Below are 20068 nucleotides of genomic sequence, written 5' to 3'. Positions count from 1 at the left end.
TATTTGAACTGAACAGTTGTCCAAGTCATAATTTATGATATAGTTTTTCATTCCATGATTTTTACTTTATGCTAAACTCATGGTTTTGGTATTAGTTGATTCAACTACTTAATGTTGGTTTTCAAGAGATCCAATTGAAGAATTTTGCCTGCATGAGATTTGTATCCATTTGATATGTTTGTACTTTGTAGCTTGTCAGTATTTGTGAACTTGTATATTTTTTTCACCTTTCTATTTTATCTATGCCGTGATTAAGGAAATCTGTCTGCTTGTCTAAAGGGCAAAATTTGGTACACAAAGTTCTTCGACCTGCGAGGATAGGAGAGAAAATAGATTATATGATCCATACATATTTGCAAAGAAGTTGATTTTAATCTCACATGGGACTTTTCGGTCATAAGAAACAATCTTATTATTATTCTAAGGGGGCATTTGGTAAAGGAGAAATTTTTTATATTCGGGAATCACGATTTTTAGAAATACGGTGAAAAAATGAGTTTTTCAGAAATATTACTAAAAAGTTGTTTGGTAAGTCAAAATATTGTCGGAAAAGTTGAATTGGTTGATTACAAAATATTAATATGAATGTGTATTTTAAAATATTCTCATCCCATGGAATTCTCAAAATACTACCCATTTGGTGGCATTTTAAGATGGAATTTTTCTTCATAAATGTGAATCTCGGGAATCCGACTGTTCATAAAAAAATTTACAATCTTCGTACCAAACATGAGTAAATTAAAGGTTAAAAGATTTCTCATGTTGCATGAGAAATCTCCTCTCCTAACACTCTCATTTCGATGTCCGTGCCAATCACTTTTCTATTTTTATTTTTTTCTTTAAAGTGGGCCCCACGTCTTTCTCTGTAGGAAACTTGCATTTCTCATGCAATATGAGAAATTGCAAGCCCTAAATTAAATTCCCAATCTGAGATTCCCAAAATTTTAAAATAATTTCTCCTACCACACATCCCACAAGGGCTCGCACTTTACGTGCTTGTCTATTGTTGCAAAATTGGGTATGTGAATATGAAAGGTACTAGTTTTTGAATCCTTTGACTTTTATCTTTCCCTTCTTTTCCTAATGTTCTCGGTACTCTGTTGAACCGGTTATGTATTATTAAAGCAAAAAAATATGTATCATTTTAAAGGATATAAAGTTGTATAAAAAAAAGATAAATCATGAAAGAGAGAGTGAGGGAAATTTTTTAAAAAATGTGGATCACATCTCTTTGTGAGATTAAAAGGACATAAAATGTGTCATTTAAAATGACATACCTTTTTCCCATTATTAAAATGTTAAAAACACCAGTTTATTAACACTGGAATGACTTTTTTCATACATAAGAAAACTGTGAAATAAGTACTGAATTTTAGGGTGCCAAACTTCAATACGATCCGCTAACGTGAAATGAAAAATTTGTGTTCGGATCGAATTGTTTTTAAATTTGTGCTATGTTCGGGTTAACAAAAACTGACCCTAAAAAGTTCATATCGTATTGCATGTCAACCCGTGAAATCAAAATTAGCCAGTATTAATTTTCTTACATGTTATTCATGTCGTAAATAGATTATTTGTGTCTTATTGTATCGTGTCGACTCGCATAACAAGTAACACAATTTGGAGTTGATGGATTATTCGTATTGTATCGTGTTAACTCGCATAATAAACGATACACTATGAGTTTGCGGGTTTTTCGTAAGGGTGTCAAAACAGGTTATGACACATAGGTCGACCCGTGATACTACTCGAAAATTCGTGTTTGGGTTGACCCGCAAAAAATTTGTGTCGTGTTCCTGTTGAAAAAACATAAACACGCAAAACATTCGTGTCGCGTGTTGTGTCAACATGAATTCGACCTATATTTTTTTATATATTTTTTTAATTTTTTTTGTCAATTACTATTTTGACTCATAGTATGCGTGTCATTTGTGTCCTGTCGTGTAATCCCACAAAAATTCGTATTGTGTTCGTGTTGCATCTATTCGTATTGTGTCAAATTTGTATTGTGTCTATTCATTTTGATACCCTTAATTATTCGAGTCCTGTAAACCCGCAAAATAAGCAAGTTGTGTTCATGTTGAATGTTATGACCCAATTTCAAATTTGTTGTATCGTATCGTGTCAATCCGTTTTGCCATCTCTAGTTATTTGTGTCATGTCAACCCGCAAAATAAACAAGTTGTATTGGTGTCGAAGGTATAACCCAATTTCAAATGTGTCATATCGTGTCGATTCATTTTGACATCCTTAATTCTTAGTATCCTGTCAACCTGCAAAATTGTGTTTGTGTTGAAGATTATAACCCAATTTCCAATTTGTGTTGCATTCGTGTTGAGTATATTTGTATACATGTCGTTTGGACCCAAATTGTGTGAATTCTTAGCTTAAAGAATGGTCATCTATTACAAAACTGCAATTAAAATGGTTTATATTTATTTCATAGCATATGTAACTCTGTCATAGAATAAAATTTACTGAGTTGGCTTAATTGCTGGAAATAAAGCGCTGCCACATGTACCTTTGGTTTTGAGAGATTTAACAACTTTCAACAACAACAGAGTCTCTAATTTAATATAGGGATTTGCTTTCATCATTTAATATTATCACAAAAAGTTTTCTACACACACAACATTTTGTGAGACCTGCATGTTTTGAAGAAAACAAAAAAATAAAAAACTACGGCACAACGAATCTCTATAACATAACACAATCTTTTTTCCTATAACATAACTCTTATAAAATCCTTTAATATATAAGTAAATCTGATTTATTTACACTACATATAAATATGTAAAATGTTATTAGCCCATTAATATTGTCTCTTATTGATTTGGTGTGAATATACCATTACCAATATAAAGGAAAACAAGTAATTTATTTCTTTCAATTTAGAGTTTTGTACTTTAATCCTTAAACATTAAAAATGCATAGTGATTCTTAATTTTTTTTAAATGTGTATTTTAGTCTTTCCACTAAAAAAAATTAAATAAAATTATTAAGCTGAAATTATGAGATCATTTTTTGAATAAAATTTCTTCATAGGAAAAGTTCAACCTATCCCCTCCAACTTATATTTATTTGCACTTTGGTTATGAAACTTAAAAAGTAATAACTTCGAAGAATTTTCTTATACATTCTAAAATTTTAAGAATCAAAGTATATATGATCTTAAGCTAAAAGGGAAAAATTAAGGGGTGTATTGGATTGAGATTCAAAGAATTTTAATGGATTATTTTTGGACAATAAAATCAATTGGTATTCAATTAGGATTTTAAAGAATTAAAAAAAAGTTACTTAGTATTCGATTAGGATTTTAAAATATTATTTTAGAGTCTATCCAAATTCGTTGGTATTCAATTAAGTTTTTAAACAAAGGAAAAATAATCTTGTGGTATTGGTTCATACAAGTTGCCTGGGAAGGATGGGCTTAATGCTCATTTCTTTCAATCTCAGTGGGATAAGGTGGGTGAGTCAGTTATCTCTTTTGTGAAAGGTGTGTTCCTTCATCCGGATAATATAAAAGAGGTTAACCAAACTTTGATTTGTTTGATTCCTAAGATTGATGTGCCTGAATTATTTAAAGATTTCAGACCTATTAGCCTTTGTAATGTTATTTACAAGACTGTAACTAAGATTGTGGCTAATAGGCTGAAATCTCATATGGCTCACTTGGTTATGCCTAATCAATGTGGTTTTATTAAGGGTAGACAAGGAGCGGATAATATCATTGTGGCTCAGGAAATCATCCATTCCATGAATAAAAAGAGAGGAGGCAAGGGTTGGATGACTGTCAAAGTTGATTTAGAAAAGGCTTACGACAAGATTTCTTGGGAGTTTCTGAAAGACACGCTTGTGGATGTTGGTTTGCCTGAGAATATAATTTCTCTGATCATGTGTTGTGTCTCATCATGTACAATGAATTTGTTATGGAATGGATCAACTACGACAGAATTTTCTCCTAATCAAGGTATTCGTCAGGGAGATCCTTTGTCTCCTTATCTTTTCATCCTTTGCATGGAAAGACTTGCTCATTTGATTAATGTAGCAGTTCAGGAGGACGTTTGGAAGCCTATCAGATTGAATAGAAGGGGACCACTGCTTTCCCATCTATTTTTTGCAGATGATCTTCTTCTCTTTACAGAAGCCACAGAAGGGAAAGCTGTTATTATTAATAAGATTCTTGATTATTTTTGCAGGTGCTCTGGTGAGAAGGTTAGCAAGGAAAAAATAAAAGTCTTCTTCTCCAGAAATGTTAATCATACCCAAGTGCAGAATCTAAGCCAGTTGATGGGCTACTCTCCTACAAATGACTTGGGTAAATACTTAGGTATTCCTCTTCGTCATAGCCGTGTTACAAAGAGTACGTTTGGCTATATCTTAAATCGGATGCAAGCTCGTTTAATGCCTGGAATCAACGTACTCTTTCATTGGCAGGAAGATCAACTTTGGCTAGGTCAGTTCTTACTGCAATTCCTCAATATCCTATGCAAACTTGTATTTTTCCTAGTGGTACGTGTGATCGTATTGAGAGTGTAACTAGGAATTTCATTTGGGGATCAACTTCTGAACGAAGGAAAGCTCACCTGGTTTCTTGGGAGACGGTCTGTTTGCCGAAGAATGTAGGGGGGCTTGGTTTTCGTAAAATTAAAGAGAATAATATGGCTTTTATCATGAAGCTAGGTCACCGTATCATGACTGATCGTAATTCGTTATGGGTTTGGGTCCTTCGTAGCAAATATAAAGTGGAGGAGAGGCTCATTCCAAGTATCTCGGCTTCAGCAAATGATTCTGGTTTATGGAAGGCTATTGTTAAGTATTGGCCTCAAACTCTAGAGAATTCTTGTATCATTTTAGGGGATGGGGTTCATACGTCTTTTTGGATGGATTCGTGGGTGCCAGGATGTCCTCAACTTGTTTCTCTGGCCGTTCAACCTATTCCTCCTATCATGACTCATTGGTTTACGTCTCAATTTGTAACTTGTTATGGTAATTGGGACTGGCCTTTATTCCAGCACCTTCTTCCTACTTCAGTATTAGACAAGATTCGTAGTGTGCTCCCTCCTACAGTGGATTCTTCTTCGGACCGTGTTATTTGGGCAGGTAGCCAAGATGGGGTTTTTTCCAGTGAAATCAGCTTATAACTATCTCATGGGTACCTTGTATTATCATCAAGATAGGATTTTGAAGGTAATTTGGGCTTGGCCTGGTCCTGAACGTATTAGGCAATTCTTATGGCTTCTAAACAAAGGTTCTCTTTTAACTAATGTTCGTAGAGTGCATCGTCACATGGCTACAGATGCAGCGTGTCTGAGATGTCATTCTAATCTTGAGAATAGTTTACATGCCATTAGAGATTGTCCTGGTGCCAGGGAATTATGGGAGCATTGGGTTCCTTCTGATAACCATAGTGACTTTTTCTCCATGGATCTTCACATATGGATTCAGACAAATCTAGGATTAAAAGGTCCGTTTCAAACTGATCGAACTTGGCCTTTGTATTTTGGGGTGATAGCTTGGTGTTTGTGGGGGGAAAGAAATAAGGCGATCTTTGATCAAACTAGCACTTCGAAGTATGGTCTCATTAGGCGCATTACCTACACTTGTGGTAATATTCAATTGGCTAATGAAACTCTTATTAAGATTGGTCATCAGGAGATTAGAAGAGAGGAACGTCTTATTCACTGGAATTTTCCCTCTGAGGGTTATGTTAAACTTAATGTGGATGGTTCCAGCATAGACAGTGGGCAAAGGACTGCATGTGGTGGAGTCATAAGGGATTCTGCTGGGAACTGGTTAACTGGTTTTACAAAATTTCTTGGGAGTGGTACTTCTACTTCAGCGAAAATTTGGGGGTTCTTGACAGGTATGGATCTGGCTTGGCATAAGGGATTTAGGAGAGTCTTTGTGGAGGGTGACTCCAAGGTAGCTTTGGAATTTATAAGAAAAGGGTGTGACGTAAGTCATCCTCTTTCTGCTTTAATCATCCGAGCTTGTAGCATGCTTCAAAGAGACTGGATTATTCAGCTTAGTCATACTTATAGAGAAGGCAATTTTGTTGCTGATTGGCTTGCTACTCATGCTCCTCATCAGGATGGACAATTGATTGTGCTGGAAGTCCCTCCAACGGCTTGTTTGGAATTGCTTCGTAATGGCTTGAGGGGAGTTAGTCTCCCAAGATTGTGCCCAGTATAGGGTTTTTTTTTAATGTTTCTTTAGTTTTCATTGTATTTCCAAAAAAAAAAATCTAACAATTTTAATTGATTTTCTATTGATGTAGATTTCATGAGACTTTTTAGTAAGAAATATAAATAGGATGCCTCTCTCACATTCTCCCTCTAACCCCGAAGATTTCTCTTGATATTTATCTACTGCAGTGTCTTCTTATTCCTTTGGCGGGTCGACCTGCTCGAAACCGGATTTTGCCATGGGAACTTCATCAAAGCAAAAAAATAATAGATTTTTGAGCCATTTTTATCACAAAACAACGCAGAAAAAACAAAACAACAAGATTTTAATCTAATCCATCTCAAAAACAGCAAATTTTTTAGTCTTTTTTTTAGAGTTTTTGGAAATTTAAAAAATAATTTTTCAAGCATTGGTCGTTATTTTTCAAGGCACAAAAATGTGTATTTTTGTATTAAATACAACATAGAACAGTGGGAAAACAACCAGGGGACAAAAACCCTCAAATCAATTTTCATTTTACATCAACAAAACAATATCAATTTAAATAAAGATTGAAACAACATTTTTCATAATACATTCATGAACGAAATTCCTTCGCTATAGGAAATGATTTTAAACAATTTTTGTGTCAATAGATCACTAAAACTTGTTTTTCAAAAGTCTCAAAGCAATTTAAGGTTTCAATCAATCGATTGAAATAATTTGAGAAATTTTCAAAACTTTCATGTAATAAAACCCAGAAATTCAGGTTCAAAATTTTCTTGGAATACTTAATGAAAATATGCATATGATATATGGTGAGAAAACTCTCATCACATAGAACAAAAAAACTCCAAGGTTTACAAGGCCAATTGCAAAAAATTTCAAACGAAATTTTATCATGAATTGTACTGATTGAGAAAATTATATTAGGTTTTACATTTTTTTATTAATATCATTGCATTTCTTTGTTATATTTTTATTGACTTTTGTAATTTTGAATGTTTGTTAAAAATTTATATGATTTTTTAAAATCTTAGAAATCTATATTATCCTTTCAAATTTTATAAATTCTATTAAAATACTTTAAAATCAAATCTTACGAAATCTTAATTGTACAAAAAATATTTTTTTTAAAGTCCCTTTAATTCTGAATAGTCTTTTAAAATTCTAATCCAATACACTCCTCTAATTTTTTTTTAAGTTGAATTTGGACCATGCATGCTAAGTAGGATGAAGCATCTAACTGATTAACATCCCAAGAAGTTCAAATAATAAAAGACTTAAAGAGTAAGGAAAGACATTCATCCTACGTACACATCATTCCACGTATATGTACAGTTTATAACTTTTGCTAGTGTTGTTATAAATTCTCGTACAGTTATATATTCTGCTGGCCATAATGATTCTACTTCCATTTCCATTTCCAGCACCGCCATGAGTCATGACCCCAATACTTGCCAATATTATTGTTCCAACCAGATGAATTCTTATTAACCCAACTACTAATACCAGTACGACCACTTCCTGTATTGCCTCATTCACCCTTACTATAATATAACAACCCCATTCAAAATTAAGAGGCCAGGTTATTTAGATTTTTTTTTTTAAATTTAGCTTTTGACTTTTATTTTTTTAAAAAGCTAAAAAATTTATCTTCCAAAAAAAAAATGTTTTTAACTTTTTTATACCTTCTATCTTTTTTAAAACCAAATATCCAAATAGATTTTTTTTTGTTTTGAGAAATGTTTCTTCATTTTAAAAAAAATAGCTTTTGAAAAAATAAATTCATCCAAACAGACTTTAGATGCATATTTATGTGTGTGTGAATGTAACTTGATAAATTTTGTTTCTCTTTGGTAGATAATAGAATATTCAAACTACCTTTGCCTTCCATTTAAATTTCTATTTAAAGTAGGGGCAAATTGGTCATTTTCTCTTTATATGTGTGTGCGCGCGCGCTGTCCATCCTGCACTTGCATGCTTAGGTTGCACCATATCTAATCTAGTAGGGTTCCATGGGAATGGTTTCAATTGTCACCTAATCTCAGCTGAAAACAGAAGAATACCCTTGGAATGAAGGATAAGAGACATGCAAGTTTTCTGAAATTTCTTACATTACATGAGGAGAATCGCTAGTCCGTTCTTCCTTCTGGCCTTCTCCACCGTAAACTTTGAAAATTGATGTTGCTTTATCTTATTCACTCCGTAGAAGGCTGGTTAAGCCTCGATTTATTTGTTATTTGTGTATGCTCTGTTTAAATATATTTATGAACAATGCTCTGTTATTTATATATGCTCTGTTCATCCTTTATCGCAGCTCCAAGCTTCCTTCTTCTCCGTCTTGTTTGCAACCTTGGAACAAAGAGAAATGTCCAAGAAAGTACCACACCTCAACCTGCAACACAGAACTGTGAAGCAAAAACATTGAATGTAGGCAAGATTGAACCACGATCACACTATCACAGTTACCGCATAATTGATATAGTGTTGTAAATAATAGTTTAGAATAGTAGTATAGAAGTCCCACATCATGTATATCTCTTTGTATTTTCTTTCTTTTGAGTTATATAATAGACTCTCCGCTGTGTAGTTGAGACACACGGATTACTTATAAATCTCCTTGTTCTTGATATTCAATATGGTATCTAGAGCCTAACAATATCCGCATCTTTACGGTAGACCCACTGTCTACCGAGTAAAAATCTTTCCGAAAACTGTCACCATCGTCAGTTTCCGGCCACCGCCTCCCACCACCGTCCTCCACCGGAAAAGTTTTCCGGCGACCGTTTTGATCAAAAAGTACATCAACGGACTCAGAAGAAGCTGATCTACCCAACGCCGCAAGGCCCACCGTCATCAGAGGTTGCGAGCGTCTTGGACCACTGTTTTACCGTCGTTGACCGCCACCACCGATCACTTTTCAGGCACTTTTTCCGGCGAGCCACCCATAGTTGTGATCGTCACAAGGAGGCAGTTCTTTCCGTCCAAGGCCCGCTCCTAAATTCCCACTGAAGCACCCTCACGTGCGTGAAACATACGCTCGGCTTCCACCGTCAGGATCGCCCTTTCCTTTTGTGTTCAGATCGATCCTTACCTTGTGTTTTCGAGTCCGTTGCGGCCCTTCCGAAGCATTTCTCCTCTTTCCATTATTTTTCACGACATCTTTGTTTCAACAAATTGTTCTTGATCCATGGCTGATTCTAGCTCATTTATCCTTCCTCAAGATATTTCTCGGCTCACGATCACTGGTTCCACTGCTACTGTTGTGCATACAGGTAATAATGTTGCTGGTTTCACTCAAAGTTCATCATTTGGTCATTGGGTTCTTGATTCTGGTGCCTCTGATCATATTTCTGGTAATAAATCTTTGTTTTCCTCTCTTTCTACCTCTGGTTATTTGTCTACTGTCACTATGGCTAATGGTTCCCAGGTTCAGTCTCATGGGATTGGAATAGTACATCCCTTTCCCTCCATTACTATTGAAAATGTGCTCTATGTCCCTGGTTCGCCCTTTAATCTCCTTTCCATTAGCCGTTTAATACATTCTCTTGATTGTCTCATTTCTTTTACCCAAAATTCTGTTGTCTTACAGGATCGAAATTCAGGGAGGACAATTGGCGGCAGATTTGAGTCCAATGGCCTTTACCTGCTCTCCAGCTCCTCTCATGCTCATTCAATATTAGATTCTCCACTCACTATTCACGTTCAGTTGGGTCATCCTAGTCTTACAAAGCTCCAGAAGATGGTGCCATGTTTGTCCAAGCTGTCTACTTTGCAATGTGAATCATGCCAATTCGAGAAACATACTCGCAGTTCTTTTCCTAATAGAGTCAATCGTCGTGCCTCCTCTCCTTTTAGTTTGGTTCACTCTGATGTTTGGGGACCCAGTCGTACTGAATCAACTCGGGGTTATAGATATTTTGTTACCTTTATTGACGATTATTCTCGAAACACTTGGTTATTTTTATTGAAAAATCGCTCTGAGTTGTTCTCCATATTTCAGAAGTTTTATCATGAAATTCTTACTCATTTTGGTATTCCTATCCGCACTTTTCGTAGTGATAATGCTCGTGAGTATCTGTCTCAACCATTTCAATCATTCATGGCATCTCACGGCATTCTTCACCACACATCATGCGCACACACACCCCCCAACAAAACGGGGTTGCTGAAAGAAAAAATCGTCATCTTATTGAAACAGCTCGGACACTCTTAATTCATGGGAACGTTCCTACCAGTTTTTGGGGTGATGTTGTTCTCACCGCATGCTATCTCATTAATCGCATGCCTTCCTCTGTCCTTGCTAACTAGGTACCGTACTCTATCTTGTTTCCTCATCAGCCTTTACATTCCTTACCCCTTCGATTTTTGGTTCTACTTGTTTTGTCCATGAACTCGGTCCCAATTGTGACAAGTTGTCTGCCAAATCCCACAAATGTGTGTTCCTCGGTTACACCCGGACACAAAAAGGTTATCGGTGTTACTCTCCCAGTCTCCATCGCTCTTTTGTCTCGGCGGATGTTACTTTCTTTGAGTCTGTGCCATTTTTTGGCTCCACCTCTATTCCCGATGATTCTGTTGATACTCAGTTACCTTTACCCTCTGTTCCAATTCAATATGTTCCGACACCAGATTCCACACCACCACTGCCTGCACCATATTCCACACCACCACCGCCTACTGTCACTTCTCTATATGTCCCAGCACCAGATCCTCCTCTCCAAGTTTATCACTGTCGGTCACATCCACCCATACCCCAAGACATTGATGAGGTTCCTATGGACTCAGATCTGCCGTCATCAACTCCTGCGGTTTAGGTCCCGCCCTCCGACATTGACCTTCCCATTGCTCTCCGAAAAGGTACTCGTAATATTCGTCCTCCACCCGGGTATTCAATAAATATGAGTTATCATCGCCTTTCTCAATCACATTTTGTTTGTCTTTCTTCTTTGTCTTCTGTATCTGTTCCTAAGACTACAGGTGAGGCATTATCCCATCCCGGATGGCGACAGGCTATGATTGACGAGATGTGTGCACTTCATGGCAGTGGTACTTGGGATCTGGTTCCTCTTCCCTCTGGAAAATCTGTTGTTGGATGTAGATGGATATTTACTGTCAAGGTTGGTCCTGATGGACATGTTGATCGTCTCAAAGCACGTTTGGTGGCCAAGGGATATACTCAGGTGTTTGGTGAAGATTATGGGGATACATTTTCCCCTGTGGCAAAAATGGCGTATGTTCGCATCTTTATTACTATGGCTGCTATTCGTCATTGGCCCCTTTATCAATTGGGTGTCAAAAATGTTTTCCTCAATGGTGATCTTGCGGAAGAAGTTTATATGGAGCAACCTCCTGGATTTGTTGCTCAGGGGGAGTCCAGTCTAGTTTGTCGACTCCGCAAATCTTTGTATGGTCTCAAACAGTCTCCACGAGCTTGGTTTGAAAGGTTTAGCACCATTGTTCAGCAGTTTGGTATGACTCGGAGTGCGGCTGATCACTCAGTCTTTTATCGCCACTCAGACTCTGGATCTATTTATTTGGTTGTATATGTTGATGACATTGTCATTACAGGTGATGACCATCAAGGCATTACTTAGTTAAAACAACATCTCAATCATCATTTTCAGACAAAGGATCTCGGAAGACTACGATATTTCTTGGGAATTGAAGTGGCTCAATCCAAGGATGGTATTGTGATATCCTAGAGGAAGTATGCTATGGACATTCTAAAGGAGACAACTTTGTTGAATGCTAAGCCCGTCGATACCCCCATGGATCCAAATGTCAAGCTTATGCCAAATCAGGGGGAGCTATTTTCAGATCCAGAAAGGTATAGAAGATTGGTTGGGAAGCTGAACTATCTTACAGTTACTTGACCAGACATCTCATTTGCAGTCAGTGTAGTAAGTCAGTTCTTGAATTCTCCTTGTGAAGATCATTGGAATGCAGTGATCCGTATCCTCAAGTATATCAAGAATGCTCCAGGTAAAGGTCTCCTCTATAAAAACAAAGGTCATACCAGAGTTGAGGGATACTCAGATGCTGATTGAGCAAGTTCCCCCAGTGATAGAAGATCCACATCTGGGTATTGTGTATTCCTTGGAGGTAACTTGGTTTCTTGGAAAAGCAAGAAACAAAATGTAGTTGCCAGATCAAGTGCTGAAGCGGAATATCGCTCCATGGCCACAACTACCTGTGAACTTATCTGGTTAAAACAACTATTGAAGGAACTCAAATTTGGAGACATTGGCACAACATCTCTCATTTGAGATAATCAAGTTGCTTTACATATTGCTTCCAATATAGTGTTTCATGAAAAGACCAAGCATATTGAGATAGACTGTCATTTTGTTAGAGAAAAAGTCCTCTTTGGAGATATAGTCACTAGCTTTGTTAACTCAACTGATCAATTAGCTGATGTTTTCACTAAGTCTTTGAGAAAGCCTAGGATAGATCACTTATGTAACAAGCTTGGTGCATATGATTTATATGCTCCAGCTTGAGGGGGAGTATTGTAAATAATAGTTTAGAATAGTAGTATAGAAGTCTCACATCATGTATATCTCTTTGTATTTTCTTTCTTTTGAGTTATATAATAGACTCTCCGTTGTGTAGTTGAGACACACGGATTACTTATAAATCTCCTTGTTCTTGATATTCAATATATAGGATAAGGTCTGATAGTATAAGACATGATAATATAAGATTTGATTGTATATCACCTGATTAAATTTTAATACTATCCAGCGTTTGGCAAGATATTGTATAAAATAATAAATTGTATAAGATAATATTATTCAATATTTGGTATAATATTAGATAGGATAAAAATAAATATTTTTGACAAAAATAGCTTTAATAATGAATTTATATAATTCTCCCAAATATATCAGATGATATTAATTTTTATAGAAATCCGTTGATCAGTGTATCCAAAAAATATAATTTTTATAAAAATAAAAATCTCTAGTATTTTAAAAAATTATATATTGAAAAATTATTTTTTAATTTAATATATTAATATTAAAATAATATTAATTTTTTATAATTGCATTGGTTAATACATCAACACTTATCAGGGCTAACCCTACCCTCCTAAGCCTGATTAAGTTTTATATCATTTTGATGTATAAAAAGATCTTGCTGTATAAGCTTATACTATCAACCTTATACATCACACAAAACAGGCCCTTAGCATAAGAATAGTTTTCTCGAGAGAAAACCCTAGTAGAGAGCTTTTGTGAACCTTCGAATTGGGGTGACAAAATGTGTCGACGGGTGGGTTTGTGTTGTGTGAAGTCTGGTCAAATTGTCTAACACGTAAATGACCCATTTTTGTTCCTGGGTCAAACAACGAAACCTAGACACCACTCGCCTCAGGTTGCGGGTCACATTGCTTGGCTCGTAAAAATTGATAATTTATTTATTTTTTCTAAAAAGATTAAAAATAAAAGAAAAAAGGGAATAAAATACGCAGATTGACTCAAGACTTGTAATGGGATACGTAAAATTCACCAAAATTTCAATTTTTTTATTTTTTTGATAAAATAAAGTTTGTGGGTTAATACGCGAGTCACACGGGTCAATCCGTGACACGACTCGATACTAATTCCTGTCATTTATCCAAACTCGCATACTATTCATTTTATCCCACGGATTGACACAACTCGTATTTTGCCCACTGATGACATTTTTCTGTCACCTCTACTTTGGAGAATAAGAGAGAGTAAAGTGAAATTGCTTCAAAGAGTAAAACTGAAGATAATAATATCTCATGCCAATCACGTGACTATGTATAAGTCACAAAACTAACTAAAACTATCAGCAACCAAAACACACCGTTTTTTCTGATAATAGGCAAGGAATATAAACACACAAATACAAAGAGAAAATGATAGTGTGCTTTGTTTAATACCACACACAAAACAACTACTACTTAATGTTGTTTTTCAAGCGATCAAGTTTAAGTTACTTGCTTGAGTTTTGTAACCATTTGATATATTTGCAGCTTGTTAGTGTTTGTCAAATGAAGATAGTTCATTTGACGCATAGGAGCTGAGCAGGGTGAGAGTATGTGTACAATCCTCTCCATTATTATTTTTGGAAGAAGTTTAAAACTTTAGTTCTGAATTCGTCCCGAACTCCGAATTAGTCTATAAGAAATCTAGGGAATTACATTGGGATAATCTAAAAAAGAAAAAGAAAAAAACTTGTCATTATTTGTGAACTTGCATGTTCTTTTACCTTTCCATTTTACCTATGTCGTGATTAATAGGAAGAAAACCATTTGTTCTAATTTAATTTTTACGAAATCTGCTTGCTTGTCTATTGTTGCAAAATTGAGTATATGAATGTGTCAGGTCCTAGTTTTTGAATCCTCTTGCATTTATTTTTTTCCTTCCTTTCCTAATGTTCCTGATACTCTGTTAAATCGGCTATGTATGATGATTAAAATGTTAAAAGAATGAGTTTATTAGTAGCAGAATGGCTATTTCATACGTAGTAACAAATAAAAGATAAAATAAAATAATATTCTTTATCTAAAACTAGAGTAGTTCTTAACTTTATTTACTTTTTTGGTACTATTTGTTCGTGAATCATACATGATGCTATTATGAGGACTAACATGCTCAATAAAACAAACTCGAGTGGTTCAAAAATCTCAAGATTTTTGTATATAAAAATCGCAAGAAAACGTTAGCATAGCATGATACTTGATCTGCTTGGTTTGTGGTGGGTCGATCATAAGAGAGATATTGTATTGTCTACATCTTCTTCTTCTTTTTTATGGGTAAATTATGAGATAGATATTATTACTACTGTTATGGATATGAATATCATATCTCAACTACTCACCTAAGAATCCACTAAGAGATAGATACATGAGTATCTCAACAACATTAAGCAGTCAAAACACTTAAGATAACGATCTCATCCCAACAGAAAGGGAGCTGAATCCTACGCAATCCGGGAGATCTCAAAAGGCCCAGACTAAGAAGGTAATCCTTATAAATAAGAGCCTAAGGACCCCAAGTACACACTATTTAACCTATTTACTTATACGGCCAACACTGTGCACACACCCACGTCTTGGCTATAAGCCTATTGTTTGTGCGTAGTGATTGGGACATCGGCTATAAGCCAAGTATATATCATTTTATACAGTATCTTTGAGCATATACCATACGGTATAGCAATACGGTCTTTCCAGGACCGAACATTGGCGCCGTCTGTGGGAAACTATAAATTTCGACTCCCATTCCACGATGATGAACGCTCGTTCGACGTCCAGCACTGCCCAACTGCTGCCACACCTGTTTGCGCTGGAACATCTCCAGTCAACGACATCTCCCGTGTTAGTGGATGTCCAGGTCGGCGAGGTCGGCACGCAGATGCCGCCCTTAAGAACGCAGACCAACGCACCGGTGGAGACAGCACGCCCATAGAATGATCAGCCATGAGATGTGACCACTAGAGCCATGAATGCAATCCTTCAAAGGATGCAAGAGATGGAAAACAGATTCCTAGCCCAACAAAGGTTAGATGCCCAGATGATGGAGGCATTGGAGGCTGAGATACGAAACCAGAAGGCCGAGCTAGAGGAGCAGGTCAGGTCGAAACTGGCAGGCCGCAGCAACAGAACACGGCCACGGCAACCGAGACTGTGCAAAATCTTCGTCATGGCAATCACAAAGAAGGCGGAGGACCAGTTAACAACCAAGGAGATAATTATCTCCATGACGAGGAGGCTAATGATAGCCCATTCACTGAAAGGGTCATGAACTTGGCAATCCAACCGAGATTCAAGAGTGCCAGGATACCTCCATATGACGTAAGTCAAGACCCGGATGCCCACTTAGAGGCTTTCAAGACCGAGATGTTATTCAAAGAGATAACTGGACCTATTAAGGCCAAAATCTTCGCGACAACATTGACGGGTCAGGCAATGGCATGGATAACCAGGTTTTCCAGGAACTCGATCGACTCGTTCGAGGACCTGGCTCGGACTTTCCGACTGAACTTTGCAACAAGTAAGGCACATCCAATGCCGGCCTATGCTTTGGGAAGAATCCGACAAAAGAAGAACGAGTCATTGAGGAAATACCTCGATAGTTTTAAAGATGCCGCCCTCAAGGTTCAGAATTTAACTGAACCGGGATGCTATTCAATGGGATAACTGGACCTATTAAGGCCAGAATCTTCGCGACAACATTGACAGGTCAGGCAATGGCATGGATAACCAGGCTTCCCAGGAACTCGATCGACTCATTCGAGGACCTGGCTCGGACTTTCCGACTGAACTTTGCAACAAGTAAGGCACATCCAATGTCGGCCTATGCTTTCGGAAGAATCCGACAAAAAGAGAACGAATCATTGAGGAAATACCTCGATAGATTTAAAGATGCTGCCCTCAAGGTTCAGAATTTAACTGAACCGGTACACCTGCATCTGATCATCTCGGGATTAGATGGCGAATCTCCACTTGCAATGTCAATCTATAAGAACCCGGTCAATGACCTGGAGGAGTTCAGGAGAAGGTCGGACAAGTACATTGACATGGAAGACATACAGAAGGCTTACGGAGATACCAGAGGACGAAACCCGAATCGCAGGAGTCCGAGTAAGAAAAACAAAGATCGGGATCAGCGGGGGTCGAAGAAGGGAAACGACACTCGTGACAAGAGATCGGATGACCGATCTCCAAGGAGCAAGTATGACAATTACATGCCTTTGAACATGTCCAGATCTCGGATATGGAAAGAGGTGGCTCAAACAGAAATGTGTAACGTCGAGAGATCTCGACCCCTCAAGAGCAAGAGTGGATTGGACAGAAATAAGTACTGCGCCTTTCATGACCAGAACGGTCACATCACGGATGACTGCTGGGACCTCTGAGATGCCATTGAAAAGAACATCAGAGATGGAAAGCTGAAGCAATACATCATTCGAACTCAGGGCAAGAAGAATAATAAGCGAAGGCAAAGGAGCCAGAGCAGAAGTCGCAGCCCGAAGAGAGAGCATACCAAAGATTAGGAACAAGATTGTCCCTCGAAGGGCAAAAGGGTCGAAGATAAAGTCCACAAATTCCAAGAAGCCAAATTTGAATGCAACGTGATAAGCGGAGCTCTGGGTGGAGGAGGCGACACGACCAATGCAAGGAGGAAGTACCTGAAGGAGGTCATGTCGGTAAGAGACATGCCGACCTTCAAAGGGAAAGCCAGCAGCCCTGCTCCCCCAAGACTGTTCTTTACCCAAGAGGATCTAGAAATGGTCATACCCGGACACACTGATGGTCTGGTGATCACCGTTGTGCTAGTTAACTGCCAGGTCAAAAGAATCTTCATCGATCACGGAAGCTGCGCGGACATACTTTTCTGGAACGCTTTCCAAAGGATGAACTTGGATGAAAAAGACTTGAAACCATGCGCCACCAAGTTAATTGGATTCAACGGAGAGCCATCCCCTCCAAAGGGTTATATAGACCTAAAGCTGACTTTAGGAACGAAGGACGCTTTCCGAGCTGGAAGGGTTCGGTTTGTCGTAGTAGACACTCCTTCTTTGTACAACGTGATCATTGGCCGACCTATAATTCATGACTGGGACATGTTAATCTCCACCAAGCATCAAGCACTGAAGATGTCGGGGGCAAAGAACAAGGTCATCATCTTGCTACTATGAAACTCTAAAAGTCAATCACAGAGGTCCATCATCTCCCCCTCGGCTCAAAAGTGGAGGTAAAGCCTCCACCAGAGACCAGTCGATATTCCCATGCGGAAACGAGGTAAACTTGGTGGAATTGGATATGAGGGAGGAGCTCCAAGCACCTCATCCAGAACCCCAAGGAGAGCTAGAAGACATCAATATTGGAAAGGATGGTAAAGGACACACCAAGGTAGGAAAGAGCCTGAAGGTCGAATTCAAAAAGGAGCTGGTCGCTTTCCTGAATGAAAACTCTGACGTGTTTGCATGGAAGGCTTCGGAGATCCCAGGTATAGACCCAACCTTCTGCTATCACAAGCTCTCTATGTACCCCGGATCGAAGCCAGTATCCCAAAAGAAGAGGAAGATAGGATCTGACCGACGTCAGGCTTTGAACGAACACGTGGACGAACTGTTGGAAGCCGGCTTCATCAGGGAAATACAGTACACCACTTGGTTGTCCAATGTTGTGATGGTGAAAAAACCGAGTGGGAAGTGGAGAATTTGCGTGGACTACACCGACCTTAATAAGGTCTGCCCTAAGGACTCGTATCTGATGCCAAACATTGACCAGCTAGTTGATAATTCATCAGGATTTCAGCTACTATCATTCATGGACGCATACTCTGGGTATAATAAAATCCCACTACACCCAGATGATCACGAGAAGACCGCATTCATCTCGGAGAAGGGAAACTTTTGCTATAACGTCATGCCTTTTGGCCTCAAAAATGCCGGGACGACCTACCAAAGGATGATGAACCGTGTCTTCCAAAACCAAATTGGAAGGAACTTGGAGGTGTACATCGACAACATGATCATCAAATCAGTGCACATAACTACACATATAGCCGACCTCAGAGAGACTTTTGAGCAACTGAGAGCTCGAAAAATCAGATTAAATCCGGCCAAATGCGCCTCCAAAGTACCAGTTGGAAAAATTTTGGGCTTCATGCTCACCAACCGGGGAGTTGAAGTCAACACCGACAAATGCAAGGCCATCCTCAAGATGAAGCAACCGAAAAGCAAGAAAGAAATTTAACAGCTCACAAGTCGCCTGGAAGCCTTAACCAGGTTCCTGCCTAAGTCGGCAGAAAAAGCCTTTCCTTTCTTCAAGCTGCTGAAAAAGGAGGCGGAGTTCGGATGGGGAGAAGACTGCAAAATGACATTCGAAGAAATCAAGAGGTGCTTAGCCACCCCACCCGTGTTGTCGAAGCCAAAGCCCGGAGAAATATTGATCTTATACCTTTCCGTGGGTGAAGAAGCCATTAGCGCCGCTCTGGTAAGGGAGACTGACAAATCACAATAGCCGATCTACTTTGTAGGTCGGACACTACAAGGACCTGAACTCCGATACCAGAAGCTCAAAAAGGTGGCGTTCGCTTTGCTTACCACGGCAAGGAGGCTCCGACCTTACTTCCAAGGGCACCGAATAGTCGTGAGAACCAACCAGCCCATCAGACAAGTGTTACACAAACCGGATCTAGCTGGGAGGATGATCAACTGGGTCGTCGAGCTCTCAGAGTTTGACATATCATACGAACCCCGACATGCAATCAAATCTTAAGCATTGGCCGACTTCATTCTGGAGTTAACCCCGCCCAAACAGAAGGGAAAAGAAAATGAAGAGCTCTGGACAATATACGTCGACGGATCCTCAAACTCTAAGGGGAACGGAGCCGGAGTGATCATTGAAAGCCCGGAGGGAGTTTCCATCAAACACTCACTTCACCTGGCATTCCCGACCTCAAATAACCAAGCTGAATATGAGGCCTTCATCGCAGGAATAGCACAGGCGAAGGAGCACAGAGCAAGAAGGATAAAAATCCTCAGCAATCCGCAGCTAGTAACTTCACAAGTTGAAGGAAAATATCAAGCTAAGGGGCCCCTTATGATGAAGTATCTCCAACAAGTCAAGGAGCTATTAGTCGAGTTTAACGAGGTGGTGGTCCAGTACATACCTCAGAATGAAAATAGTAGGGCGGGCATCTTGTCAAAGCTCGCCAGCTCGAAGGGATCAAGAAATCATCGTACGGTGATACAGCAAAGCATCCCAGAGCCGACGTGCGTCATGGTAATAACCGAGAATGAAGATTGGAGAAGGCCAATAGTGGCCTACTTGGAAAAAGGAGTCCTGCCTGACGAGGCCAGAAAGCTCGTGAGAAACTCGGTCTGCTTCACCATAGTGGAAGGGCAG

General features: G+C 38.5%; 2 protein-coding genes across 2 annotated transcripts; both read left to right on the top strand.

Moving 5' to 3' along the window:
• The first annotated feature begins 16398 nt into the window (after window positions 1–16398).
• Window positions 16399–17067, top strand: LOC133296153 (uncharacterized). The gene has a single exon (XM_061495102.1). The coding sequence runs from the start codon at window positions 16399–16401 to the stop codon at window positions 17065–17067; it is 669 nt and encodes a 222-aa protein (XP_061351086.1).
• A 300-nt stretch (window positions 17068–17367) lies between these two features.
• LOC133296152 (uncharacterized) lies at window positions 17368–17850 on the top strand. The gene has a single exon (XM_061495101.1). It carries the CDS (start codon window positions 17368–17370, stop codon window positions 17848–17850), a length of 483 nt encoding a protein of 160 aa, XP_061351085.1.
• The last annotated feature ends 2218 nt before the right edge of the window (window positions 17851–20068 follow it).

Source organism: Gastrolobium bilobum, unplaced genomic scaffold (assembly GCF_033153095.1).
Source record: "Gastrolobium bilobum isolate Gb01-03AN ecotype WA unplaced genomic scaffold, APGP_CSIRO_Gbil_v1 utg8217, whole genome shotgun sequence".
In the NCBI taxonomy this organism is placed as follows: domain Eukaryota; kingdom Viridiplantae; phylum Streptophyta; class Magnoliopsida; order Fabales; family Fabaceae; genus Gastrolobium; species Gastrolobium bilobum.
This window is presented reverse-complemented; position numbering and strand designations above follow the sequence as displayed.